The sequence below is a fragment of the Chlamydomonas reinhardtii genome, chromosome 1 (assembly GCF_000002595.2).
Source record: "Chlamydomonas reinhardtii strain CC-503 cw92 mt+ chromosome 1, whole genome shotgun sequence".
NCBI lineage: Eukaryota > Viridiplantae > Chlorophyta > Chlorophyceae > Chlamydomonadales > Chlamydomonadaceae > Chlamydomonas > Chlamydomonas reinhardtii.
This window is the reverse complement of record NC_057004.1, coordinates 4,426,658-4,451,845: the sequence shown is the minus strand read 5'-3', so window position 1 is coordinate 4,451,845 and position 25,188 is coordinate 4,426,658. Positions and strand designations below refer to the sequence as shown.

The 25,188-nt window shown below is 62.4% G+C and overlaps 4 protein-coding genes across 5 annotated transcripts; 3 read left to right on the top strand and 1 right to left on the bottom strand.

The window, feature by feature from the left end:
• The first annotated feature begins 13 nt into the window (after positions 1-13).
• On the top strand, positions 14-3,720 carry CHLRE_01g030200v5 (uncharacterized protein). The gene is made up of 10 exons (XM_001689996.2): positions 14-651; positions 717-820; positions 883-981; positions 1,051-1,161; positions 1,239-1,401; positions 1,467-1,648; positions 1,803-1,960; positions 2,093-2,203; positions 2,450-2,609; positions 2,829-3,720. The coding sequence occupies exons 1-10, from the start codon at positions 558-560 to the stop codon at positions 2,919-2,921; spliced, it is 1,275 nt and encodes a 424-aa protein (XP_001690048.1). The 5' UTR covers positions 14-557; the 3' UTR covers positions 2,922-3,720.
• Positions 3,721-4,403: 683 nt separating this feature from the next.
• CHLRE_01g030150v5 (uncharacterized protein) lies at positions 4,404-9,676 on the top strand. The gene is made up of 11 exons (XM_001689995.3): positions 4,404-4,694; positions 4,793-4,861; positions 4,975-5,787; positions 5,992-6,111; positions 6,333-6,497; positions 6,714-7,027; positions 7,244-7,483; positions 7,633-7,777; positions 8,057-8,160; positions 8,431-8,881; positions 9,008-9,676. The coding sequence occupies exons 1-11, from the start codon at positions 4,551-4,553 to the stop codon at positions 9,119-9,121; spliced, it is 2,679 nt and encodes an 892-aa protein (XP_001690047.2). The 5' UTR covers positions 4,404-4,550; the 3' UTR covers positions 9,122-9,676.
• Positions 9,677-9,793: 117 nt separating this feature from the next.
• On the top strand, positions 9,794-22,753 carry CHLRE_01g030100v5 (uncharacterized protein). 2 transcript variants are annotated; one of them, XM_043058624.1, is made up of 18 exons: positions 9,794-10,261; positions 10,625-10,943; positions 11,105-11,680; positions 11,859-13,916; positions 14,409-14,732; positions 14,883-15,727; positions 16,004-16,139; positions 16,404-16,602; positions 16,833-16,882; positions 17,128-17,230; positions 17,447-17,494; positions 17,930-18,048; positions 18,327-18,399; positions 18,564-18,717; positions 18,886-18,920; positions 19,084-19,132; positions 19,357-19,479; positions 19,685-22,753. In XM_043058624.1, exons 1-18 carry the CDS (start codon positions 10,140-10,142, stop codon positions 19,788-19,790), a joined length of 5,439 nt encoding a protein of 1,812 aa, XP_042928538.1. In that variant the 5' UTR covers positions 9,794-10,139; the 3' UTR covers positions 19,791-22,753. The 2 variants fall into 2 exon arrangements, with proteins under 2 accessions (XP_042928538.1, XP_042928537.1); XM_043058623.1 differs by having other exon boundaries at positions 16,001-16,139.
• A 418-nt stretch (positions 22,754-23,171) lies between these two features.
• On the bottom strand, positions 23,172-25,073 carry CHLRE_01g030050v5 (uncharacterized protein). Its single transcript, XM_001689529.2, has 3 exons — positions 24,782-25,073; positions 24,503-24,611; positions 23,172-24,235 (listed from the first exon to the last, which is right to left on the bottom strand). Exons 1-3 carry the CDS (start codon positions 24,909-24,911, stop codon positions 24,100-24,102), a joined length of 375 nt encoding a protein of 124 aa, XP_001689581.1. The 5' UTR covers positions 24,912-25,073; the 3' UTR covers positions 23,172-24,099.
• Positions 25,074-25,188: the final 115 nt, after the last annotated feature.

The following is a 25,188-nucleotide window of genomic DNA, read 5'->3' as shown; positions in this document are numbered from 1 at the left end:
CCCCATCGTAATCACCAAGCTCTAGCTTGCACTATTTTAGTACTTCCGCGTCTCCTGGGTCAAGCCGACCCTCGATGTTGCCAGACCCCCCTTTCCCGGGCCTCCCATTTTCCACTGGCGGCATTGTCCCGAGTGATTCAAACTGGTGCACGCGTCGAGCTGGAGTTGACCCCACGTCATATGTCCAACGGCAGCATCAAGTGTGCACTTTGGGCGAACTAGGGTCTAGTTTGCGCTTCATGAACACACAAACAGTAGCCGTTGACGTAGCACGCCTCCTGCAATAAAGGACGCGCAGCAGGTGGCATCTAACAAATGCCAACAACCGAGAGACTCCAGCCGGCTGCAAGCGTTAAGCTGTCGACAATAAGTAGAATGGCTGTACTGTTCACCATTCACTCGCGGGTTGTGGGCCTGGGCTACGCGATGGAGGCACTGTCATTGCGAGACCTGTATTGCTCGCCCCGACCTCGTTTGCTTTTAAGCTGCGACCACACCAGTGCCCAGCCCGTGTCTATAAACCCATGTGCAATCGTTAGATAAGAAAGCTTGAACGAATGGGCTGCGGGTCTAGTGTGCCTGTGGAAGCGGTGGACCAGGGTGACCAGCAGAAGCAGCAACAACAGCAGGGCGGAGCGGCTGCCAAGAATGGTGCGTTAAGCAGCGGAGTCTGTTGCGGCCCCCACAGCTAAGACGCATGTTGATGGCGCCCGCAGGCTCGGCTGCCGACAAGGCCGCGACCGACGCTGAGACACAAAAGGCAAAGACGACTCGTGCTCGTCGCCTGAGCTATATTTCGAACGACGCGAATGGGGCGGCGGTAAGCTCTTGTCGACCGTCTGCAGCGCGCTACGTCGATACTAAGCCCGCTTTGGCTTGCAGGTGAACGCGCCACCCGGCTCTGCTGCGCCTGCGGCTGCAAACCCGGGTGGCAAATCTGGCAACACGAGAGCCAGGCGTCTGTCCTACGTGACAAACGATGTAAGAACGCGGAGTATGTTTTTTCCGCATCGTCCCCTTTCTGACTCACATGTCACTCTCTGCTTGCAGCCCAACGCCTCGCCGGGCAACCTGAAGCTCAATGGCGAAGGGGAGGGTGGCGACGAGCAGGACATGGAGGGAGGGGACGAACCCGCTGTCCAGGGTCAGCTTGCTCCCGAGGTAAGGGGAAAGATGCGCAACCTTGGCATGGTGTTGAGGACCCTTAGCCTGAATGCCCAACGCTTTCGTCTTTACAGGAGCAGGAGCGCAGGACTCTGCGCGTTAACGTTGCATGCATGTCGCGCGCTGGTCGCGAGCCGGGTTTCAAGAAGACCAACCAGGACAATTGCTTTGCTTTTGAGAAGTACATCACCGAGGACCAGTCTCTGTTCGGTGCTATGGATGGTCACGGGCCACACGGTAAGGAGGCACTGGTATTGAGGTATTGTTCGCCAAGCAACGCAGCATGCCCTCGATGTTTGCAGGGCACCTGGTGTCTGGCTACGTCAAGCAGCACCTGCCGATAATACTCGTTAACCACCTAACGTTGGAAAAGGACGTGAAGAAGGCGCTGTCTCAGGGCTTCTGCGAGGTGGACCGGTCCTTGGGCAATAGCAGGATAGACTGCGAGTTCAGCGGCAGCACGGCCGTGGTCAGCTACCTGAAGGTGCGCGCGGGCATGTGATGGGGTCAGGGCTGTAGGTAAAGCAGTTTTGAAGGGTTTTTGAGGGCGTATAGCTACCGGGTGTGCGGCTGGGGTTGCGTTCAGCGGTCACTGACCACGACTGGCGCTGACCTGATCATATTGTCCCAACCTACAGGGCAAGACCCTGACGACAGCGTGGGTGGGTGACTCTCGTGGCGTGATGGGCCGCGAGACAAAGAAGGGCTGGGAGGCGGTGGACCTTACCAACGACCACAAACCCACGGCGCCGGAGGAGAAGGCGCGGATTCTCAAAGCGAACGGCCGTGTGGAGCGGTAAGCTAATCTCTAGTACAAGGACTGGCGGAGGTTATCCTTGTGCTCTTTATAATGAATCCCGCATGAAGCATGCGTAGGTGGGCAGCGGCCAACCATGTTAACATCACGGCCCTTCCCGCGCTGGTACAGGCTGGTGGACGAGATGGGCCAGCCCATGGGCCCCTACCGCGTGTGGCTGCAGTACGCGTGGATTCCGGGCCTGGCCATGAGCAGGGCGCTTGGTGATGTCCTGGCACACCAGTGAGTCCCGGGGCAAGTGGTCAATGCTCGATACCTGTTCTGTGCGTCACCGCTTTCCTGCCATGCATGGTTAGGAGGATGTAAAAGTTGCCCTTGCCTTGCGGGAGTGATTAGACGGTTGTTAGGTGCTAGAATGTGCCCGGTTCTATGAGTATACCACATGCCAAGACGGCAGGATTGGTGCACAGGACGTGCCCTGTTGGGAAGGTGTTAATGCAGGGTGTGTGGAACTCTTTTGACTCACAGGGTGGGTGTGACGTCGGAGCCGGACCACTCGACCATGGAGCTGACGCCGCAGGACAAGTTCATTGTACTTGCCTCGGACGGTGTTTGGGAGTTCATCTCGAGCAAGGAGGCGGTCGACATCGTGGCGCAGTACGAGAGCGCAGAGGAGGCGTGCCGCCAGGTGCGCAAGCGTGACCATGGTCGTGTCGCTGAAGTTAGTGCTGCGTTATGGTCTCAACCCAGGATAGAGATATTAACAATCTGGAACAAGACTTGTGGAAGCGCGTGGCGCGGTCCGGAGGACGGCGCCAGCTCCACTTCAAAAGGGGTTGCCAGCTGTCGCCATCGTATGATCTGCGACTGACTCTGCCCCTGTTCTGCCCTGTCCATGCCGCTACAGTTGGTGGACGAGGCCTACCAGCGATGGCTGACGGAGGAGGAGGGCGTAGTGGACGACATCACCGCCGTCGTGGTGCGCTTCGTCCACCCATAGTCAGGCCACGGGCGGGGAGCACGTGCGGCATGGCTCCCGCTGCCCCACACATGACGTATGGGGTAGCGTAGCTGCATGGACAGCCGAAGCAATGTGCCGCATGCAGGCGGCAATAAGGGTACGCACTGTGTGACTGGTATAATGCGCGCGTGGTAACAGACTAATCATGACGCGGGTGGCGCATGTAGTTCTGGTGCATACGCGGGTCCACCTCGGGTAATAAAGCGTGGCTCGACGAAGGACCGAAGTTGGCTACCTGGCAAACATGTCGTGTGTGTGGCTGTGCGAAAATCCAAAACACCTGCTGGTGCATGAACGCTCAGCGTGACGTGGGTGGAATTGGCAGGGTGAATCGGTGGGAGGGCACTAGTGGGGCCTTAGGGCGCATTGCGTGTTACGCCACCGCCTCGCATGCTAAAGGTTGGCTTTTGGCTGCAATCGCTTTGACAAGAAGTGACGCAATGCACATGGGTGCGCGCGTGTAGCCTGGTATGTGTAATGGGTATTTCCGTGCGTTATTGCCATCTCTCATGCCGCGGTTAGGGTTCGGGAGTTCGTATTGTTGCCTGGCCACTCCTGGCCTGGCTGTTTGTTTGTGATTGTACAGAACAGGAGCGCATAATGGATGCTGACTGGCACCAAAGGCCAAGCGGACGGATCAGATCCGTGCGGCGTGATATGAGGTAGATTGCTGAGGTGGATTCCGAATGCAAGACGGAATTTGTGTGCAAAGCCTGTGCGTGTCCGTGACTCCGTCACTCGATGGCTAGGGCAAGGGGGGTTGTAAATACCAGCCCAAATGAACAAAATCCTCTGGCCGCAACACTCCTCACTCCTACGGCCTACCGCATACTGTGCTATGCTTGCCAGCAAAGACCGCTAACCAGACACCGGCCGGCCTCAACCTGCGCGCCGGCGCCGCTTCTTGGGCGACGCCGTGCTGTCCTCCTCCACGTGGCCTTGCTCGCCCCATGTGCTCGCTCCCTCCGCTACGCACATGCACGCCGCAACTGGTGGCATTAGTTCCGCAACACTCGTCATTATTGGTGGCCCAGGGCAGGGGAACCCCTGGCCCAGGGCAAGCAGGCACAACCAGGGCAAGCGCACTTGGGACTTAAGCATACCCACATTATGTAGCCTGGTGTACATGCAAGCATTTCATGAGCATGCCGGCATGCCCTGTCTATGTAAAGACGGACCTGTCTATTTCAGGCGGCGCCGGCGGTGGTGGTGGTGAAGGAGGTGAAGGTGGACCTGTGTGACTAGGCCAAGGTCAGCATCGAGGCCGTGTTCAAGAACGGCCTGCGCGTCACCGATGGTGGGTTGGGCGGGTGCATGGTGTGCAAGCGACGTGTGGCTGGGCGCACGGCTGGGCGCTGGCGGCAGCAAAGGCGGAGACTGGCGGAGAAGCCTCCGGGACGGGAAAGGCTTGTTGGCATATTTGCATGCATATCCTTTTAAATTGTTTGACATGTATCTGCATATTAATTTATTACCAGCCGGGACTCCCAGCTGTTCACGATTTCACTTCCCAATCGCGTTTTGGCGCGAAGCCCCTCCTGTTAGTCCCACTCTCCTCCAGGTGCTTACACACTCAAATGCGCCTTGTCTTCGTCATCAATTAGGCAAATGACAAGTCCAGAGATAGCAGTGCGTCCTGTAGAGGCGATTCAGAAGCTCTACCAGCAAGCAGGCTGCCCCGCTGAGGCCGATGGTGACTGGGGCGTGGTAAAGTACTTCCAGGAAGCCGTCAATGGGCTGGGTCACGGCGAGGTGGGTTGAAAGTGCCCACCAAAACAACGCAAAAGACATGCGAGCTCCCTACGCGCCTAGGCTCGCTTATTCCAACGGCTCGAACTCACATCTTACAGATTCCGCGTCTTGACAAGCAATCGGCGGACCGCCTCCCCCACCACAGCCTCGTGCGCTTCACCGGCATGGTGAGCAGTTTTGGCGGGGTTCTGCAGTGGCAACTTCCTGGCGATTACCTTACGAGGGCAGAAAGGCATCTACGTTTGAGAAAATTACAAACAGCTTACTTACCCATCCGCAGGTGCAAGACTTGCTGAACCCAGAGTACTACGTCGGGGCCTTCCAGCAGCCGAGTGGGCAGTGGGTCACCTCGAAGTTCTGTGACCCGGACATGCCTGATGACGCGCCCCAATCCGCCTCGCCCATCATTTGGGAGCGCCGCCCGGTCGTGTTGGTGCCAGTCCCGGGCCTCAGCAGCTGGTCCCTTTCCGCGCTGCCGGCGGTGCCGGCCAAGGACGTACACGCGCCTGCTGCGATGGCCAACACCACCACGCTGGTGGCTCAGGCCCAGCCCCAGCAAGCTCAGCAGCAGCAGGCCCAACAGCAGCCCGCCCGTGCCAAACGTGAGCGTTCCTCTGATGCCGACGCGCAGCACGACAGCGTCGCAGCTGAGCTGCGCGTCGCTAGCACCGGTGGTGCGGCGGTGCTGTCTCCGCGCGCCGGCGCCAATGCCGCTGCGGCAGCTGCCGACGCTGCGGCTCCCGGCGCGGATGCGGGTGAGGAGAGCATGAGTCACGACACGGGGCTCAGTGAGGACCAGGGACCGGGCGGGGCCACTGCAGGCGCCGGGTCGCCGGGTGAGGCGGAGGGCGCTGCGCGCCCTCGTGTGCGCCGGCGGGAGGACCCTACTGCCGCGAGGGTTGTTGGCGACATCGAGGCCGCAAACGACCGCGGCGCACCTTTCCCCGGGACGTCGGCTCCCGCGGGCCCCGCGGGGACAGGCTGTGACACCTGCGCTGGCGGGCACGGTTGCGCGCAGCACCCGGCCGGTGCGAATGCGGGGGCACAGCAGGCGGCGACGCCAAGCGAGGTGCCCGGCAGCTGCATCGTGTATGTGAGTTACTTGCCGAGCAAAGCTTGAATATGTCAGTGATAGCAACCGCACTTTGCCGATGCGAGAGCAAGTTTGTGACTCATGTGGGACTGCGTGCTCCAATGCAACACACAGTGCAAGCAGTACCAGTCAAGCCGTACCCCTCCCGGCCAGCATCACTTTGTAAACCCCCACGCTTCCCGCCCTACCCTACCTCACCTGCAGCTGTACGACAACGCGCCTGCGCTGCCACTGCACGAGGTGGTTGAGGTGGTGGGCGTGCTGAGCCACGTGCCGCAGCTGGCGCAGCTCGAGTACGACAACCAGGACCCTCACCTGGCGCAGGTGGGTTCCCGGGGCTTGGCGTAGGGCTTTCAGTTGGGCTAGGGCTTTGGCTTGGCTTTGGCTGGGCCTTAGTGAGGCCTGCGGTTTGCGGGTTGGGGGCTCAGCGACGCCCCGCGTACCATACTCCAGGCTCCTGGTGGAGCGCGGTTGGTGATGAACGTGCATCCAGACTGCAGCCACGCCGTCACTGATGATGAGATACACGCCGCATGCCTCTGCAGGAGCTGGCGTCTCTGGGTCTCGGCAGCGAAGGCGTCGGCCGCAGCGTCAGCGGCACCGGGGGCGATGCTGCCATGGGCGAGGCGGCCGACCGGGGCGTGCTGGCGGCACAGGGCGAGCGATTGGCGTTTGAGGCTATTCGGGCCGCCCACCCGCCCACCAGCAAGGTTGGTCTGCGGCAGGCAGCGCGCTTGTTTGCACGCCCACTTACTTGGACCCTGTCCGCTTGGGCGCCTCACCTGCGGTCTTCACGATCAGCAATGAAAGAGCGCTTTTTACCACCATAGCTTGTGACGGGGTCCAAGTGTGACGGGGACCAAGCGCAGGTGACGGCTAACCCGGTCCGCCCGCCTTGCGTTCCTGCTGCCAATGCCGCCACGCAGGTGATGCGGCTGCACGCAATCCTGGTGCGCCGCCAGCCCAACCTGGTTCCGGCTGCCACCACCGCCGCCGCTGCCTTAGCCTCAGCCGCCGCTGCGCTTGCACCTGCCGCAGCCGCCGAGGCTGCCGCCGCCACGACGCCTGCCGCCGGCAGCGCTGACACGGCGGCGCGGCGGGCGCGCGCTTTGGCGCTGCTGCGCTGGGCTCTGGGCGGCGACAGCCTGGCTGCCGAGTACGTGCTGCTGCAGCTGCTGTCGCGCGTGGTCAACCGCGGCGACCCCAACGCATTGGGGCAGCTGGCGCTCAACATCAGCAGGTGGGCGGGTGGTTGGGCGCCGTCGGAGAGCTGCAATGTGCACTTTTCCGGGGTGGGGCGAGGAGAGGCACGTATTAGGGTAGCGGGGGCAGTGCATGGGGGCAAACTCGGCAAAGAGGATAGGCAAAGCCGGGCGTATAGGTGTGGGAAATGGACGGGAATGTCAGGGTACTGCGCCGACACGACACGGGTCCCGGATGTAACCTTGCGTTGCAGGTGCCCTGGCGCCGTCACCAGCGCCACTAGCGCCGCCAGTGCCAGTGCGCCGCCCGCCACCGCTGCCAGTGCTGTTGGCTCGGCAGTGGCGGCGGCGGCGGCGCACAGCTCCCCCGCGCTGGCGGCTGACCTGCTGGCGGGCCGCGGCGTGAGCGGCTTCGCGGCGGCGCTGCAGGCGGCTGTGTCGTGCATGGTGCCGCTCAGTGTGGCGCTGCCGCTCAGCGTGGAGGGCTGCAACAGGTGGGAAGCGGCTCGGCAGGGCCTGGGAGGGCCGGAGGGGCGTTCACATGAGAAGCAACTGCGATGCTGTATGAGCGCGGAGGAGAGGGACATGGCCTTGATGTTGACATTCACCCTCAAACAACGGACCCTACGCCCCTTCCGCGCAGCCTGTCCTGGTCGCCAGTGCGCGACGTGTCCCGTGAGCGCACCGCGCCCTCGCCGCTGCAGCTGGCTCCGGGCACTGTGCTGCTGCTGGATGAGACCGTCATGGCGCCTGGCCAGCTGAGCAGCCAGGGCGTGGTCAGCATGCAGGTGGGCAACAGTGGGGCGGTGAGAGGGGGTACGGGTGTGCAGCAGCGGAGAACGCCTGGACTGGGGTTGGGCTTGCGTGCTTCTGGGAAACGTAGTTGTAACACCTTCGCCGCCCCTGCGCCGGCTCCGTGTGCTCTGCCAGCCTGCCCTGCCCTGCCCGCTGTTGCTTCGTACCAAGCGCTGCATTGCCCGAAGACTACTCTGTACGCGCCCCGCACACCATTACGTCCACATCACCCTTCGGCGCTGCCCTTCCTCACCTGCCTCACCTACCCCCAGGCGCTGATGACGCTAGCTCGGCAGCAGGAGCTGCTGTACGACTTCGAAACCTTCCAGCACCCCGTGCCGCTGGACCTGCCGCTCATCGTGCTCACGCAGGGCAGGTGCGGGACCAGGACCAGCTGTGTCCCCGGACTCCCAGCGCAGTCGTGGGGCAATGGCGGTGTGGGGCGCAGCAGGGGGGCGATGGCTTGGCGATTTGGTTGCAGCATGGCCGTATCAAGCTGTCGAGGTGTTAGCCTGTGGTTGCTGGGAGGGAAGCTGCGAGGTGTGGGGTGTTGGCCCGTCACCCAGCACCACCTGCAAGGTTCAACAGTTCCACGGTGGTTGCACCATGCTGACCGAGCTCTTGCGCCACCACCCATCCTGTGCAGGTCGCTGCTGCGCGACTGCTTGCCGCTGCGGCTGCCGCTCACCGCCACGCAACCCTTCCCCTCCGCCGAGGCCGTGCTGGCCTCCGGCGGCCGCCCGCCCGCCGCCGCCAGCCCCGCCACCAGCCCGCCGTCCAGCTTCGGTGGCGCAGCAATCGAGCCCGCCGCGACCCCCGTGGCGACTGCCAACGTGTCCATGGGTGACGGCGCTGCCACCGCTTCGGCGGCGGCGGCGGCTGACGTGGATCTGGCGGCGGTACGGTCGTACCTGGCGGCGGCGCGTGCCGAGCAGGGGTATGAGCTGGCGGAGGGCATGGCGCAGGTGCTGGAGCAGTGGTTCGTGGGCCAGCGCCGCGCGGCGCAGGCGCATCAGCAGGGGCAGGGGCCGCAGCAGGGGCAGGGTGGCGCGGCGGATGGCGGCATGACTCCGGAGGAGTTCCATCTAAAGCTCACGGTGAGAGGGTGATTAGTAATGGGTGTCTGCCGCGGTAATCCGGTCTCTGTTAGGCAATGAAACCCGCCCGCGGCCTTGCGCCGGTCCTGACCCCGTGTCGCCCCCGTCGCCCATGGCCCTGCACAGCTGGCGCGGCTGCTGGTGTTGAGCCACGGCGAGACGCGGCTGACGCGCGAGCGCTGGCAGCAGCTGCTGCAGTTGGAGCACACACGGGAGGCACGGCTGCGGGTGGTGGGCTGAGGCAAGAAGTCCGAGCCCTCCCGCTTCTACATTCACATCGAACCCCATGCAAGCGACATGGGGACAGTTTGAGCGGCTGCAGCGGCCGCAACTGATGCGCGAGACTGTACGAGAGCATGCCAGCTGGTGTCAACACGCCAACCCGTTATGGTGTAACCTGGGGATGGAGCTCGGTGGAAGCTATCTGTGGAAGAAGCAGGTGTGGCAGGGGCGAGTGGCAGGGTTGAAGTCCTACCGTATCACAGTGTCTGGTAGCTGGGAGCACGGGCAGGAGGCAAGCAGGATGTTGTTGGGGCACACGAGGTACGGTGAGCCAGGCGTCAGACGCACGCTCGGAGTCGCGATAGGTGCGTTAATCGTCAGTGCTTGGCGTTGGATTGCGTCACGGCAGCGTGTCAAGCCGGGGAACCCGGTCTGAAGCTGTTGCAGTGAACCGGGGGCGGGAAAATTGGGGAATTGGGTCTGGATACGGTAGTCTGACCAAGAATTTGTCAGCCATTTTCCGCGCATCGTCCACGCTCATAACGACTGCATAGCTTGTAAATGTCTACATGCTGAACTGAAATGGCTGCATAGTCGGGAGCGGGCCGGGGTTCCGATCCATTCGGGGCACAAAACGACGGGCACGACACACAATCTTGCCTTGTTAGCCAAGATGTGTTGCTGTAAACCGATACAGCACTACTTATATCCTTCCAGGCTTGTAGCGCTAGCTAAAATACATAATATTGGCGTTGGCGGTGTATGACAAAGGCAGCAGGCGAACTTTGTTATGCGCCCCGCTAACAGTTTTGCTCGAAAACATAGACAACCCATGAATCACAACAGCTAGTTGAGTCCCGCGGAGAGACCGCTACGAGCTGAGCGGCGATACGCAGCAGCAATGCTTGCCATCTTTCGTTGCTGTTTTTCTGCCGGAGGTCATACTGCTGCAGGAAATGCCGCAGACCATGAGACAGCTGAGCTACAAAACCCGCCTGAAGATGCAACAACGGGCTCCGGGTCGCCTAACTACATTATGGCGTCGTCCACTTGGAGCGCGGCGAGTGCATCCACCTGGCTGGAGCGTCTGAGTGCTGGTATGCCGCTTGACATCGCGAATGGCGATGCAACCGCGAAGTGTGGATTCGTGCGTCCGAGGTGAGTAGCGAGGCAATCGTGGCGCACGCCGAGAGGCTAGGAACACTGACAGCGGCAGCTTAGTCGCTTTCGGTAACGCGCAGGCCCATTCTTCTGGGGCTATACCGGGTTGCCATTTGTTTGTCCTCCCCTTGTCGTCCCTGGTCCACGGGTTTTTGTGCGCATACCGTGCGTGGTCAGGGTGAGCGGCCGCCTGTTTCCGGCACCTACGACGGGTTGCTGAGGCACGCATGGTTGTCCGCACTGCGGCGCGTCCTTCATCTTTAGTAGGTGTGCTTGTGCATACAACGACAAACTCGTGCATCCCCCTGCCCCCTTCCACCCGCCCCCGCTTGCTTATCGTTCGCGCATACGGTACTCCAGGCTTTTCGCCCTCGTGGAGTGCGACCAGCCATGGACCGCTGCTGCGACTGCACAGTGCACGGCCGGCGATGGCGTGGCCGCAGAACTTATGCGCGGCGGCTGCTCGGCCAGCCGCCCCGTCCTTTCCAAGCGGCGGCTTGTCCCGCTGCCCAAGAATGCGGTGCCCACGGCTTCTCCGTGGCTGCACGGCGGGCGCACTGGTCAGGAGTGCGACGGCACCTCCGGTGGCGGCCACCCGTGTCTTGCCGGTGTTTTCTGCGACTACGGCCTGAGCACGGAGGCTGAGGGCCTACTGCTGCTGACAGCCATTGAGACACAGGCACGTAGCTGCTGGGGCACAACGGGAGGAAACAGGATTACGGGGCATAGGCTTGTGGCCGACACGCATGCAATCAAGCAGGCGCGAACCGTGCTGACAACATACTTCTCTTGCCTCCATTACCGCTGCTGGTTTTCGCTTCCACGCTTGCTTGCATGCAGGAGCCTGCTTGGATGGTTCGGCCGCCGCGATCGCCTTCGTCTTCATCCGCGTCCGCAGCAGCTGCTGGGCAAGCCGCCGCCGTCACGTGCGCCTCCAAGGCCGCCATGGGCAACGACCTGCCCGATGGAGCATCTGCGGTTGCGGCTCTGCCGCTGTTTGTGGCGGCGGCAGGTGGGGCTGGCGTTCCAGGCCGGTCGAGCGGCAGCAGCGGCAGTGATGACGCTGGTGCCACGGCGGGATCGGCGCCATGCAGCGCAAAAGCCAGCGGCGGCGGTACCCGGCTGCTGGCGGTGGTTGCACTTCTCGAGGGCGCAACTGGCAGCGCCCAGACCCTTCTGCGCATGGCGGGTGCCGTGGTGATGCCGATGGGACCTCCAACCGCACCGTGCACTGCTGGCGCCCATGCCAGGGGCGTACTGGGTGGTCAAGAGCCGCCGGCGCAACTGCAACTAGCCGTGCAGCGGCGGCTGCTACAGCCCATGGCCACTGCACTGTCCGCCTGGCTGGCCGGCAACGATATGAGCCGCATTGCGTGGCTGGCGGTCGTGCTGCGGCGTCTGTACGACAGCGACACGGTGAGCGAGCACACGTGGTGTGGTTGAGTGTACATTTGTACTACAGCCAGTACGGCAGTAGTTATGCGGCCGAGGCTTTGGCCTGTTGCCGTACCGTTAGTTTGCCACACTTCACCACCGAACTGAGCATGCTGCTGCCCATGTGTGCATGCATGGTACGCGTGTGCCCTATGTGCAGATGGAGGAGCTGACGTCGGCGCTGTGCGGGGCGGTGGAGGAGCACGTGGCCCGCGAGGTGCCGGGCGTGGAGGCGGGCGTGCGCCTGGCGCTGGTGCAGCCGCCGCCGCCGCCGCGGCCATCGGTGGCCGCCGACGCAGCGAGAGATGCGTACACCTCACGCCGCCGCCTGGCCTTCTTCCTCGTCCCGACGGCAGCTTCGGCTCCCCACGAACACGCCCCATCCGCAGAGCCGCCGTACTCCACCGGCGGCCTGCTTGCTGTGGCCACGGAGTCGGGCATGCGTGCGGCGCCCGCAACCCCCAAGGCGACCAAGACTGTGACCGAGACCGCCATCTTCGATGTGGATCGTGATGACGCGAGCAGCGGTTCGCAGCAACAGCGGCTGCAGCCGCTGCAGCGGGGCTTCACGGCCTCCGACGTCAGCAGCGGCGGCGGCGCGCCGGTGACGACGCAGTGTGGCGTAGCGGCCATGACAGCCTCCGGCATGGGCATTGCTGCCGACAGCCGCCACACGGCCTCTGGGCCCGCTAACGACTACGTCGGCACTGCAAGCCCGGCACGCGTCACCGTGGACGCAGTGGGGGCGGCGCCCACTGCTGCCAAGGTGCCGCCGCGGCAGCAGCAGGCTGCTGCTGCCGCCGCCTCTCCTCTTGGTGGCGGCCGGCGGGCTGCTGGCGTGTCGTCTCTGCAGCTCAAGAGCCCTATGCATGTCAGCCGTCGCGTGCAAGAGCTAGCTGCTTCGGCTGCACATCAGAAGGGGATGCCACGCCGCGCTCTCTCGGGAAACCTAACAGGCCTGGCAAGCTCCGCGCAGGGTAGCTTTGCCGGCAAGAGCAAGACGCTCGTCATCCCCCTGACCGCCACCGTCCAGCAGCAAAGCACTGCGAAGCAGCGGGAGAAAGGCAGCAACTTAGACAGCGGAGCGTCATCACGCGGCGTTGCGGCGGCCCGCGATTGCGCCGCCGGCGCAGCGTCCACCCCTCGCGATCTGGCCCGTGTGCCGGCGGCATCGGCTGCAGCAGCTGCAGGCGATGGCGGTCCCACGACCCAGTCCACAACCCTTCCAAGCGTGCTGCTACCGCTGCGGACCGCGCCTGCTGGTGCCAACTGCGACGCCACGCTGCTTGACAATGACTTCGTCTGCGCCACCGTGTATGCGGCGGGCCCGCAGCTCCACCACAGCGGCACCATCCCGAGCAGCGCCGCGCTGAGCGGCCTGCTGGTGGGCGGCGGCAGCGTGCGGGGCGGCATCCACGCGCAGGCCTTCGAGCTCAGGGGCACACTGCTGGCGGCAGCGCTGGCGGCGAAAGCGGCTGCCGTCTCGGCCCCTGTTGGCGGCGGCGCGGCGGCGCGACCTGCTGCAGCCGCTGACACACGCCCGGATGCCGCGGCCGTACGGCCGCCAGCTGGGCGCCAGCAGCCATTCCCGCCGCCGCCACATCAGAAGGCGGCTGGCAGCACCGATGCGGCGGTGCTGGTTGTGGAGGACGTGAACAAGCGGCTGCAGGACGTGGCCCGGCCCTGCGCCGACCTGTGCATGCTGATGGCACCGCCCCCGCCGCCTCCGCCGCCGCAAACGGCTACAGCCTTTGCAGCAGACGCCGGCCTGGCTGCAAGCCAGCGGCGTGGAGCGGCCTGTGTGCCCTCGGACACCCGCCGGTTCCTGCTGCCTACTGCTGCTGCCTGTGATGCGGCTGTCAACGCGGGCGGCGGAACTGCTGCAGGGTTCTCATCGGGTCTCAACCCCGCTGCGGCACCTGCGCCGGCGGCTGCAGGACGCCAGCAGCTGCCCTTTGTTCCGCCGCATTCTGTGGCCTTGCTGACGTTCAAGCTGCCGTCACCACCTGCTGGTGGACAAGACAACGCGTCCCTGGCAGCCGGCGGCGGCGGTGACGACGCAGCCGCCGCAGCCGGTGGCAGAGGCCGTGCTTCCGCGACCTCAAGTGCCGGCGGCGGCGAGGGTGCTGCGTTGGGGCTTTACCTGTGCTTTGAGACATGCCTGCCACGTGCACTGCTGGAGGCGGTGCGGGCCAGCTGCCAGGAGCTGCTCGACCTGGTGGGTAGTTGCGTGTGGGTGGGGCAAGGTTTGTTGGAGCGAGCGCGAGCGTGCCATTCCATACATACCGTATCCCGCAGGCCGCACGCAGCTGCGTGCTCAGGTTCCATAGCTATCGTAGTAGAACAGTTACAGGTTTCGTGCGCGGGGTATGGAATACACGACACGGCTTGTCCTGCAACCGAGGCGGCAAACCGAGGGCAAGCCATTTAGCCACGGGGGCCAAACGTCCACCGCTTGGAAACATACGATACGTGCCCCCACCTGTGCTTTGCACAGCGCTCATCAACGTGTTGGATTAGAAACTGATCATGTCGAACATAGGATTTTATGCCACACATGCGCTTGTCAGACCGTCATGGCGATGGAGGCGGTTGAGGGGGCTCCACGCCATTACACTGCTTTACTTGTCACGGGCACCTGAGGAGTGGGGTACAAACCTTACAAGGAACTCCTTAAACACGCCATACCTTGCCACCCATACGCACACAGGCGCTGGGCCCCGCGCTGGAGGCGCTGCTGGCCGGCCCGCTGTCTGCCGAGTTCGCCACTCTGTGCACCGCCAAGCCCGGAGGCGGCGGGGCGGCGGCGGGGCCGATGACCTATGCCGTCATCAAGACCGCCAGCACCACCCAGCAGCTGCAGCAGCAGCAGCACCTGCTGAGGCAGGAAAGCCTCCTGGCCGCAACCTCCGCTGCAGACACCCCCGCTGCGGACGCTGACGCAGTGACAGGCAGCAGGTTCGCGCCTTGCGGTCTTACTTCTGCCGACACGCCCGCCGCCGGCGCAGCCAGTTTCTACGACACCGCGCTGATGGTGAGATGGGCTTTTGATTGTGGATTCATTGCACACTTGGAAACTCACGAAGCACGCGGTTCTTGGACACTTGCTTTTTGTTTATTGCACTTTCCAGCAGGAGGCTGACACTGATCGCTGATCCGAAAACGTGTCCATGCACGCCCACAGACGCTGATGACTGGCGGGTCCAGCAATGCGCCGCGGCTGCCGCCACAGCAGCGGTTAGCCGCCGCCGCCGCCGCCGCCTGCCGCCGCGACGGCGGGGCATCATCAGCGGCATTGCCCATGAAGCCGTTTGTAGTCACGAGGTCCCTCTTTGGCACCGGTTCCAGCTTTGGCGGCGACAGGGCACTGCTTTCGCCGCGGGCACAGACTGCTGCTGCCGACGGGCCTACTACTGGTGCTGCCGCCGCCGCCATGCGGCGAGCCATATCCCAGAGCCTCGCGGCAGTGGGACCTGCAGCCGCCGCTGCCCTGCGCAGCTTGGCTGGCAGCAGCAGCGCGCAGGCACGCGGGAATGGCAGCAACAGCTTTGCTGCGCAGCTCACGGCGGCGGCGGCGGCGGGCGCGTATCCGCAAGGCGCAGCCACAGCATCTACAGCCGGCGGCGCGTCAGCAGACGCGGCGGCACGCGCCATGACGCTGGTTACAACTAGCTGGGAGGGCGAGCTTCCGCTTCCTGCTGGTGGGGAGGGTTCTGGGCAGGGCAGCCATTGCAACAGCCACTGCATTGGAGCCAGCGAGGGCGGCGCGGCGGCTGCTCCTGCTGGATTCCCGACCACGACCGGCCGGGTGTCGTTCTCCAGCGCCAGCAACAGCACCTCATATCTGATGGTCCTGGCGCCGCCGGAGGCCCCCGCGACGGCAGCGCGGCAGCAGCTCGAGCTGCTGGAGTCCATGGCGCACCAGCAGTCCGCGGCGGCGGTGACCGGCGGCCCCTTGGTGACCGGGTCCGTCTACAACATCGGCGGTGCGAGCGCCTCTGCTGTTGCCCAAGGCGGTGCCACCCGTGGGTGAGTGAGGAACCCCCTCCGCTGAGTCACGCGGCACGGCCGGTGCCGTAGGCCTACACAGCTACGCTCCTCCTCCGTGTGCAAACTTGAAAGCCTCTTGCATGCTGTAACCACCTGCTGCATGGCCCTTTTCGGGCTAGCTGGTGACCGTCCGTCCCTCCATGCACATCCTGCTGCAAGCCTGCCTCCAAGCAACACGCATGCCCTTCTACCCGCCATATTTCGTTGGGCTCGGGCATATAACCACCACCACCCCGCACGTCCGCACCCCAGCAGCCTCTACGACAGCGGCCGCTTCCACAACAGCTTCGCGGAGGACCTGGTGGACCTGGAGCTGATCCAGGTGCTGGGCTACGGCGCGGCGGGCGTGGTGTTCAAGGCGCAGTGGTGCGGCATGGCCTGTGCGGTCAAGGTGCGTGCGCATGCCTTGCGTGCGTGCGTGCGTAGTTGGGTGGATGTAAACAGTAGACTGCGAACGCCGCACATGCCCCATACCGTATCTACGTCTGCTGCCGCTGGCACCGCCGCCGACGCCATCCCGACCCTGTTTGCATTGACCGGTCCGGATCCGGGTGGACCCTGTCCCTACCCTGACGTATCTGCTCCCGGCTAACGTATCTGCTCCCGGTCCATTAGCCAACTGACTAGCCCATGGCTTGCATCTCCAATTCCACAGCTCATGGAGGTTCCTACCCTGGAAGACCTGGTGGAAACGTGCGGCGGCGGTGCCGGCGCCGGCTCGCCAGCTGAAGGTACAGGAACAGTCGCGGCGGCAGCAGGTGCCGTAGTGACACGGCCGCCGCAGCAGGAGCGCACCTCCGCCGCCGCAGACAACAAAGAGCTTCTTGCCATGCGCTACGACGCCGTCAGACGCGGTGAGACCTGCTGCCGGTGGCCCGCACCGCAGCCCTCCCTGCTGATCCCACCCAGCCGCGTGCATGCATCTGCTGTTGCGACATTGCACTTGATAGGTGTTGCATGACTAGCACATGACTAGCACATGAGTGCGGGCGGCCACAGCTGGCCGCCGAGAATGGACCCGTGGCTTTGCTGACTATCCGCACATGCATGCGTGTCGCTTTGCAACCCGACCTGATGCGTGCAGGCGTGGAGCGCGGCATTCTGCAACACTGCTCGCACCCAAGTATTATCCAGGTCAGACAGGGGCCACGCGTTTGGGTTGCACAGGATTGCCGGCAGTTCCGGCGGCAACACCATGGCAAAGCGCTGCGGCCTCACCGACCCCAACTAACCCTGCAACCGTGTGTCCGTGTACCCATGTACCCAGTTCCCGTGGCGATCGCCCCCGTGCGCTTTAACTCTCTGCGACCGCCAGCCCTGTGCTTCAGTGCTGCTGTGACCCCTACCCACCTATCTACGTGCCCGCGCACCTCACACAGGTGTACTCGAGCTTCAGCAACATGCGGCTGATGCGGTCGGCGTGCGGCAGCCGCTATCGACTGGTGCCGGATGCCCAGGTGGCGGCGGCGGCAGAGGACGCAGGTACGTGCATGGGTATGCACGTGTGGCGACCGCCGAGTGATGTGCGTGTGTGTTGTGGTGTGTGCTGGAAAAGCACAAAGGGAAAAGGGTCGACACTGCGCATGCAAATGTGTGTGTGACCTGCATTCGATGTGCGGCATGAGGCCCGGTGTGCCTTCTTGCTGCTGCACATCACTGCCCGCAAAACACAACTGCCGTCCCGCCGCGCTGCCACAGGCAATGGGGACGGAGGCTGTGCTGCTGTATCGCCGCTCACGACCGCGGGTGCGTGCCGCTACGCGACTTTCGCTCACCGCTGCAGCAGACAGCACGTCATAGGCGCATGCCCCTGCTGCTGCGTCTCTCATAAACTGTAAAGCGCGCCCAACGCATACCAGCGTGAACGCCCCATTGTTGCGCCGCCAGCCCCCCATCCATGCTCGCGTCTGTTGCAACCAGTTTGCCTACCGTCAGTCACACCCAGCAACCATGCGTGCGTGCACACGTGCCGCGACAATCACCCCATCATGTGGCACTACTGTTTACACCCTCTGCTCACAACCATCCTTGCTGGTCATGCCCCCGGCCCAACCATCCGCCCAGCCCGTGCTTGCGCCCCTGCCTCGCTCTTGTGATCCGCACGCGCGCACGCGCGCACATACACACGCACACATACACACTGCGTGTTCCCTTTCTTATGCCATGCTTTATGACACACAGTTGTGTTTGAGCTGGCGGACATGGGCTCGCTGTCCTCGGCGCTGGTTCAGAAAATCTTCCCGCGCCCGCTGCCCGCGCCGCGTACGGCCACCTGGGGCACGATGACGATGGACGTGCAGGTAGGTGCACAGTGGCGGAGCTCAGGGCTCAGGGTGCGGCAGCGGGGTGCGCACAGAGAGGGCGCATAGCGCTCGGTGGCTGCCTTGCTTGCGCGCTTGCTTGCGTGGGTGGGAGGGTGAGGGAGCACGTCATGCTGGCTCCGCAGGTTGCCCCGCATGATTGTTTTGGGCTGGCCCTTACTCTTTGTGGGTGTGCTGCATTAACCAAGTGGCAGCCACTGCTGACCTCGATGCGACTGACTACGCGCCGTGCCGATTGTGTGTGGTGATTACCGCAGGGCGTGTACATGGTTCTGCTGGACGTGGCGCTGGCGCTGAGGCACCTGCACTCCATGAACATAGTGCACAGAGGTGGGGGCGCAAGTGATGAAGCAGGCAATCGCCCGTTTCTTCTCTGTCTCAGCACATGCACCCATGCCCATACAGGCTCGCACGTACTCAGCCCTGCCTACCAGCCACGCACACCTCACCGCTGCACTGCACTCCCCGCACGCACCCACTCTCCACGTCCGCAGACGTCAAGGCTGCCAACCTGCTGCTCAAGTCCAGCACCAGCGACCCGCGCGGATTCACCGTCAAGCTGGCGGACTTCGGATTCGCCATGCGGCTCACGGAGTTGGCGGAGGATGGGGCCACTCGTTATGCTGTGTCTGACCAGGCCTGCGGCACGTGAGTACGAGCGGGACGGAAGTACCGGCGGAGTAATACAGTACTTGAGGGAGGGAGCGGCATGACCTTTATGGGGTAGGTTCCGGGCCACGGCTGCACGGCAACTGCTACCGTGCAAGTCCACAACTTCTTACTGACCTCGTGCCCACCTTGACCCAACTCACACAGGGTCACGCACATGGCCCCAGAAATTCTCAAGACAGGTGGGTAGCAGCGACATGTTGAATGGAGATGTAGCTGCTTCCCATAGTAGTTTGTTTGGCCCAGGGACTCGGCCGGCTGCTGTACGGAAATGTACTTGAACTTGATGACGCTATTGCGCCTTGCACCGCTGTTCCCAGCTCACACACCCGTGCGTGCGTGCAGGCACTCGCATCACCTGCAGCTCCGACATCTACGCCTTCGGGGTGCTCATGTAAGTGCGTGTCGCCCGAACATTTGCGAACTCGTACTGCCCGTACAAATGCGAGCTGCGCGTACGTCACTGCGCTTCAAGAGTATGCAAGGGCGTGCGTGCACCACCATTGCCTCGCACGCAGCTGCGTGCATGCATGCGGCAGTGGCCCGCGCGGCCCGCGCGCTCACTCAAATTCATTACTCCCGCGCGGCGCTTTCCGCTTCGACTGCCCGGATGCGCAGGTGGGAGGTGCTGCACTGCGGCCGGCGGCCCTACCCAGAGATCACGCCCGAGCAGATCCCCACAGCCGTCATCGCGGGCGCTAGGCCCGTCTTCATTGGGAACCACATGCCGCCGCCATTCAGGTTCGTGGGTGCGCCGCATCGGCCTGCGTGCATATGGTAGATCGGCCCCGATCTAAGGGGCAGGCGCGTGTAGGCGCGGCATAAGGGGATGGCACGCAGCTGCCTGCGCCACTTCCCTCGCTCCCGGCTGGTCGACACGTGTGGATGGGGATTGCCAATCCAAAAGGTCGTTTTGATTGATTGCCACCGGTGCTGGCCACTGCAGGACGACGGCGGCCGCATGCTGGGCCGCAGACCCGCGCAAGCGCCCCACCGCCGCGGAGCTGGTGGTGGCGTTGGCGGGGCAGGTGCGCAGCTTCAGCCGCCAGTAGGCTAGCTGCGGCAGGTGGACAAAAGTAGTAGAAGCCAGCATTGCAGAACGGTACCCCATCTTGATCAATCGGCCGCAGCTTGTAGATGTTTGGGGGTGCCTTCACGCACTGCATAATTGCAATAACTTGGCGCACATTGCAGAGGTGACTTGGTTTTGTCCGGTCACGAGACCGCCTGATACGTACTGAGATGGATAACTGCGGCCGTACACGAGGCCGCCTGATACGTACTGAGATCGATGAATGAGCTGCGCGCGGCCGTACTTGATTGATTATGAGGTGAACCCCCGCGAGTCAGTGCAGGGGAGCACACAAGCTAGCATTGCGTGGACGGATGGTGTGATGGCAACGAACTGGGTCGGTGAATCCTGCTGCATACGCTACCCCCTGTTGTGCTTTGTCAGCAGAGGTAGTGTCAAGTTGGGTAGGGTGTTGCGCACATCTCAGTGACACCGGGGGCATCAGGGGCAGCTGCATGTGCCCTTGCATCAGCGCACACGTACGCACACTTTGGATTCATTAATTTCCTCCGGTAACGGGCCGGTGCAATGTGTGGCAACCGACTTGGACCCCTTTCAATGCCGTATCCGCGGTGACAGCGCACCGCAGATCCCCTGAAACTGACTTATCATCGCATATGTGTGCGTTAGTGTATGCTCCTGGTTTGGCTATGTGCCTGAGGAAATCGACCACGGCTATGAGGGCTGTCCGGGCGATGAGGTTGTTCGGCCTCAGACTGTGGAGGGGCTCAGCCCCTTTTCCCGTGACCGGGGAACACTGGAAATGGGTTGCCTTTATATGGAGTACAGCAGTTGGAATGGAAGGGTGGCCAGAGGTTGTAGGAGGTTGGCGGGTGGGAGTTGATGATTGTATGGATCCGTTGCTTGGCGCGTTGCGCCATCATGTTAGGAGTACTCCTGATTTCATTCGTGCGCCTCAAAACTGCCTGCAAGCAACTGCGTGCACTGCCGTGTGCACTGCCGTTTGCTGGGAAGCGAGGGTGTGGACGGGGTCCGCTAGTCGTGTGCGATGGGACAGTGGTAAGGCACTGATTGTGTATGCGGCGCGGCACAGCGGCGCGGCTGTGGCGGCCTGCAGCCGCGGGTATCTATTGGGCTACTCATACCACTACAGTGTGTTGCGATGATTGTGAATGCCCGGCATGGACATGTTCAACGACGGGGCTGAGACTTGGGGCACTACGTCAGTACCACAATGACCCTTTCATTCTGAAGTGGGTGAAGTAAGGAAGCTGGGCAGGGCAGATTGAGCCAATCTTGGAGGCTTGCCTCTTGCTGGTGTGCCGGGAATGAAATATGGCAGCAGGCGAGACTTCTAAAGGATGCGGCTTGAAGCTGAGATGGACCGCGCCATCTATGCACTGAAGCATTGTTGGCACGAGCTGACGCGTCCAGCTAGCCGTGGGTGCCCTACTGAGGAAACGTTGGCGGATGGTTGATTGGACATGAATGGATATCCGGATGGCGGCAGTGGAGCATAACAAAGAATCTGCCGGCGACACCCAAGTTGCTTGCGGTGAAATACCGGTGTATTCATCAGGATATTCATGTTGGCACATTACAAAGCAATGCCGTCAGTGCTGATATCTGCTGCTGTATCTGATGTGAAGGGCTGCTCGCCTAGGACGTCCGTCAGAACGTATGTGGTGTGATAACATGTTGCGTGTACTGCCCTCTACTGTGGGTCAGTTGGTGGCACGCATGAAGGGGGCGTCGCTTCTTCACTTTCTATGCATGCATAGTCTGCGCAAAATCAAGCTGGCTGTTGGCTTGAGTTCCTCGAGCAATAATGCCCGGCAGCAATGGGCAAGCTCACGTGTGGCACAGCAACAGCCAGGCGGCGCAAGGAGAGCCTGTGTCACGCTTTCATCGGAGCAGACAATGCAATGCACCGATTGGACATGGGGCATTGCGTTGCGTGGTAAATTGCTGTCTGTGGCGGTGTGCGAGGCTGAACGTGCCAGCCAACGTCTGGTTCACTGGCGAGAAAGGTATTGCGATTTACAATAAACATATGCACGCGTATGCTGTGTTGTCGGCATGCACAGTTGTGGTCTGCAAGACACATCAGCACTGGTGGTGAAGTGAAAAGCTGCGCCTGACTGTTTCATTGTCTGCACTTCTAATGCATTGATGTGCCTCGCAGTTAGGGCTGCAAGGGACTTGGCTCGTGCTTGATGCTGCCATAATCATACGTAGTGGGGTTTGCTTGGTTGCTTTGACGTGGTCAGGAATGGTTGGATGTGCGAGACGAGTGGAGGCGTGGCTGGTATGCACAGCCAGTGCCGGGTGTGCATGTGTGTGTGTGTGTGTGTGTGTGTGTGCGTGTGTGCGTGCGTGTGTGTGTGTGTGTGTGTGTGTGTGTGTGTGTGTGTGTGTGTGTGTGTGTGTGTGTGTGTGTGTGTGTGTTGCAGTGTGTGTCAGTGTGTCAGCATGTGTACAAGCAAGTTGATTGCGCATGGGCTGCCGTGGAACCTCGAACAAGCGCCTGGACTCTGTGCCTGCCAGGGGACGAGTGCTGGTACGGTACTGGCAAGCCGTTGACTGTGTGAATAGTAGTCAGAGCCCTTACTTCCCCGGGGGCACGGCGTCGAAGTAGTCGAATGCCTTTTGCTGCCTGTTTGTGGCGTTGTGGTGCTCGGTGTGACCGGTGTGACTCGGTGTGACCGATGGCGGCGGTGCCGTGCAAAGCCGGCGGATGGGCGTGACACCGTGGCGTGACACCGGCGTCGGTGAACCTGGGTCACCCGGCATTGCTTGCTTTGCTGGTGTGCAGGAAGGCTACTCAGTCGGTAGCCTGGTGCGGGCTGCCAGGGAACATGAGCGATTGAGCGCCGATGGCTGGGCGGGCTTTGGATTTGCTGGAGCAAGGGCTTTTGGTGTTTCAAACAAGAAGTACGGTATGCAGATGTCTCGAGAGAGCAAGTGTAATGCCCTGTACGGCTGTACCACGCGTCACCCCATGCCCTTGCCGGTACGTGAGGGGCCGCTGAGTGAACACATCCAATCAGGGATTCTTTCGTGGGATCCTCCCCTGCATCCAAGGTCAAGGCCGTTAAGCCATGGCTCTCGGCACTCCTGGGCTGGCAATGCGCGCTCAGTTCACCCGGTCGCCGGATCGCCCGTCACATGCTTCCGTCAGCTTTTTTTGTAAATTGCCTCATACGGCTGCTGAGCTTAAAGCTGTCGTGGGCATGTGTGCGGCTTGCCGTGCATCTTAACGGCCTAGCCGCCGCGCATGCTGCTGGAGTGCTGGTCATGGTGGTCATGCCGTCATAGACCCATGGTGCACTTAGTATGGGGATGCGCCCTTCGGGCCGCCAAGGCACCTGGGGACACCCAGGCAATGCACACGCACGCAACCCCGAATCCTCTTGTTCTCCACGGTTCCCTTCGATTAAAGGCCGGTTACTTTTGGACTGGGGAGCCCCCTCTCCATCCGAGCTGACATTCCTGGCAACTCCCAGACACGCAATGTTATCGAGCAAGAGGAGTTGCCCTCCGTTAGGCTGCTTCAGATGATTCACCAGCGCGCAAGCAATGGCACGTGCGCCACAAGCATCCAACGCGGATTGGTGACATATAGGCATTGTAGTCCAGCAAAGGCCAGGGCAGGACCTCCCCTGGCGAAGGCTGTCAACCTTAGGCATGGTGTGTCGCGCTCGCGCATTGGAGTATGATTCTGTACGCACGCTGGCAGCTCGGGGTCCTCAGCTGACAGCATCAGCAGCCTTGTACTGTTTTGGCTCAGTTACAAGCCTCGGTCCAATCGACACCACAAATGCCACACACAATTCTTGTTCCAGCTGCTTGCCGGCTCTAGCGCCCGCCATCAGCTCCGCGGGTGCAGTGACCGGCAGCACCCGTTGCACATAACCAAACATGACCCTGCGATACCCATCCACCCGCTCCTGTCGCATTACAGCACACGGCGCATTAAGTCCATGGTGCGCGCTTAAATAGATACGCAACCTACGCTAGCCCTCCTCGCGCATAACGCGTTGCTCCAACCACCATGCGGCGCAGCCACCCGCCAGCTGCACGCGCAGCCCCAAGCCCGCGCGCGTGCGTAATCGAGGACGGCAAAATCCGGCAGTAGCTATAGACAAAATTGCCGCTGCCGGGAGTGCCCTCCACGCTCCGCGCTGCTGCTACTGATGCTGCCGCCGTGCGGCCGCGCTGCCGCCGCTTGGAGCGCCCACAGCTCCCCTGCCACGCCTGTCTCCCAAGCTCCCGCCTCCTCTGCCAACTCTAAACATTGTGACGAGCACGCCGCTATCGCCAGATGTTTACTTCTTGCCGCCGGACTTGCCCTCCGAGGCAGGGCACAGGCTGTGGCGGCCCTTAGCACGGCGGGCCTTGATCACTTTGCGGCCGTTCTTGGTGGCCATGCGGGCCTTGAAGCCCGAGGTCCGCCGGCGCTTCCTGTGGCGTGCGTGGGCAAGAGAAGAGCCGTCGAGTGAAATCGACCACTTGTGGGCAGTACAAGCGTAGAGCCTGGCCTGTTGCAGCTGCGTATGTTCTCCAGACTGCACCAGCGACTGCACGGGGGTGTCAGTGGGTTTGGGTCCCGGTGGCAACGCGAAATTCCACCAGGAAAATGCATATATTTTCTGAATTGCACTGCTATTTCGCACTGCCCAAGCGGTGCGGCCCAGCGAGGCCAAACTTGCCGACCACACGCGGCCACACCTGTTGGTGCCCTCCTTCGTGCAAGCAATCGACTTCTTGGCGTTGGCCATCACGACCAGGCCACCGCGAGCGGGAGCCACGCGCGTCATGCTGCTGCCAGCGAAAGAGCCTGCGCACCACCACAATCGAGCGAGGCTCAGCGCCAGGTTGCCACCGCCTCGCAACGACTTCTGTGGCACAAGTTAAACAGGCTGTGCTCTTCTGGAACTGGAGACACCCAGTTCCAGAGGCGCGGGCGGGGCCAGTGGCCAGACAAATGCGGCGCTGCGGAAAGCTCACCGCCCATGAAGGAGCTGGTCGCCGGGCGCGCCGTAATAGGAGCGATAGCACGGGTGGTCATAGCGCTACGCATGCAAGCCACCGCCTTGACGGGGGCAGCGGCCACACGGGACATAAGCATAGAGGCCATTTTGTTAGCCTCTGTGACTTTAAGATTGTGTGTAGCAAACGTTAAGCACTATGAATGAAAGAGGTTGAAGAGCTTCAGCCTATTCTCCTGGGCAGCGACGATGGAACCGCAATCGGCAAGCAAGCTTTGCCCCAGCGACGAAAGCCCCGGCTGCACTGCTGTAAGTATGCAATAAACTTGAAGTTTTACAACATAACTAAACAGTGAAGCGGGTGCACGCCCCCTTGGCACGCCTGCGGCCACCGCCTGCACCCTCGACCCCCCTCCCCCCCCCCCC

What these genes read in the sequence shown, in the direction of transcription:
- CHLRE_01g030100v5 (XM_043058623.1), top strand. Translation starts at nt 10,140, where the DNA reads ATGGCGTCGTCCACTTGGAGCGCGGCGAGTGCATCCACCTGGCTGGAG. An exon ending in TGTGGATTCGTGCGTCCGAG is followed by an intron (nt 10,262 to 10,624) that starts GTGAGTAGCGAG and finishes ACGGTACTCCAG; the next exon opens with GCTTTTCGCCCTCGTGGAGT. An exon ending in CGATGACGATGGACGTGCAG is followed by an intron (nt 18,049 to 18,326) that starts GTAGGTGCACAG and finishes TGATTACCGCAG; the next exon opens with GGCGTGTACATGGTTCTGCT.
- CHLRE_01g030200v5 (XM_001689996.2), top strand. Translation starts at nt 558, where the DNA reads ATGGGCTGCGGGTCTAGTGTGCCTGTGGAAGCGGTGGACCAGGGTGAC. An exon ending in GGATGGTCACGGGCCACACG is followed by an intron (nt 1,402 to 1,466) that starts GTAAGGAGGCAC and finishes CGATGTTTGCAG; the next exon opens with GGCACCTGGTGTCTGGCTAC. An exon ending in GGTGATGTCCTGGCACACCA is followed by an intron (nt 2,204 to 2,449) that starts GTGAGTCCCGGG and finishes TTTGACTCACAG; the next exon opens with GGTGGGTGTGACGTCGGAGC.
- CHLRE_01g030050v5 (XM_001689529.2), bottom strand. Translation starts at nt 24,911, where the DNA reads ATGGCCTCTATGCTTATGTCCCGTGTGGCCGCTGCCCCCGTCAAGGCG. An exon ending in GACCAGCTCCTTCATGGGCG is followed by an intron (nt 24,612 to 24,781) that starts GTGAGCTTTCCG and finishes GGTGGTGCGCAG; the next exon opens with GCTCTTTCGCTGGCAGCAGC. An exon ending in ACGAAGGAGGGCACCAACAG is followed by an intron (nt 24,236 to 24,502) that starts GTGTGGCCGCGT and finishes CGCACGCCACAG; the next exon opens with GAAGCGCCGGCGGACCTCGG.
- CHLRE_01g030150v5 (XM_001689995.3), top strand. Translation starts at nt 4,551, where the DNA reads ATGACAAGTCCAGAGATAGCAGTGCGTCCTGTAGAGGCGATTCAGAAG. An exon ending in CCGGCAGCTGCATCGTGTAT is followed by an intron (nt 5,788 to 5,991) that starts GTGAGTTACTTG and finishes CCTCACCTGCAG; the next exon opens with CTGTACGACAACGCGCCTGC. An exon ending in CTGGCGCTCAACATCAGCAG is followed by an intron (nt 7,028 to 7,243) that starts GTGGGCGGGTGG and finishes CTTGCGTTGCAG; the next exon opens with GTGCCCTGGCGCCGTCACCA.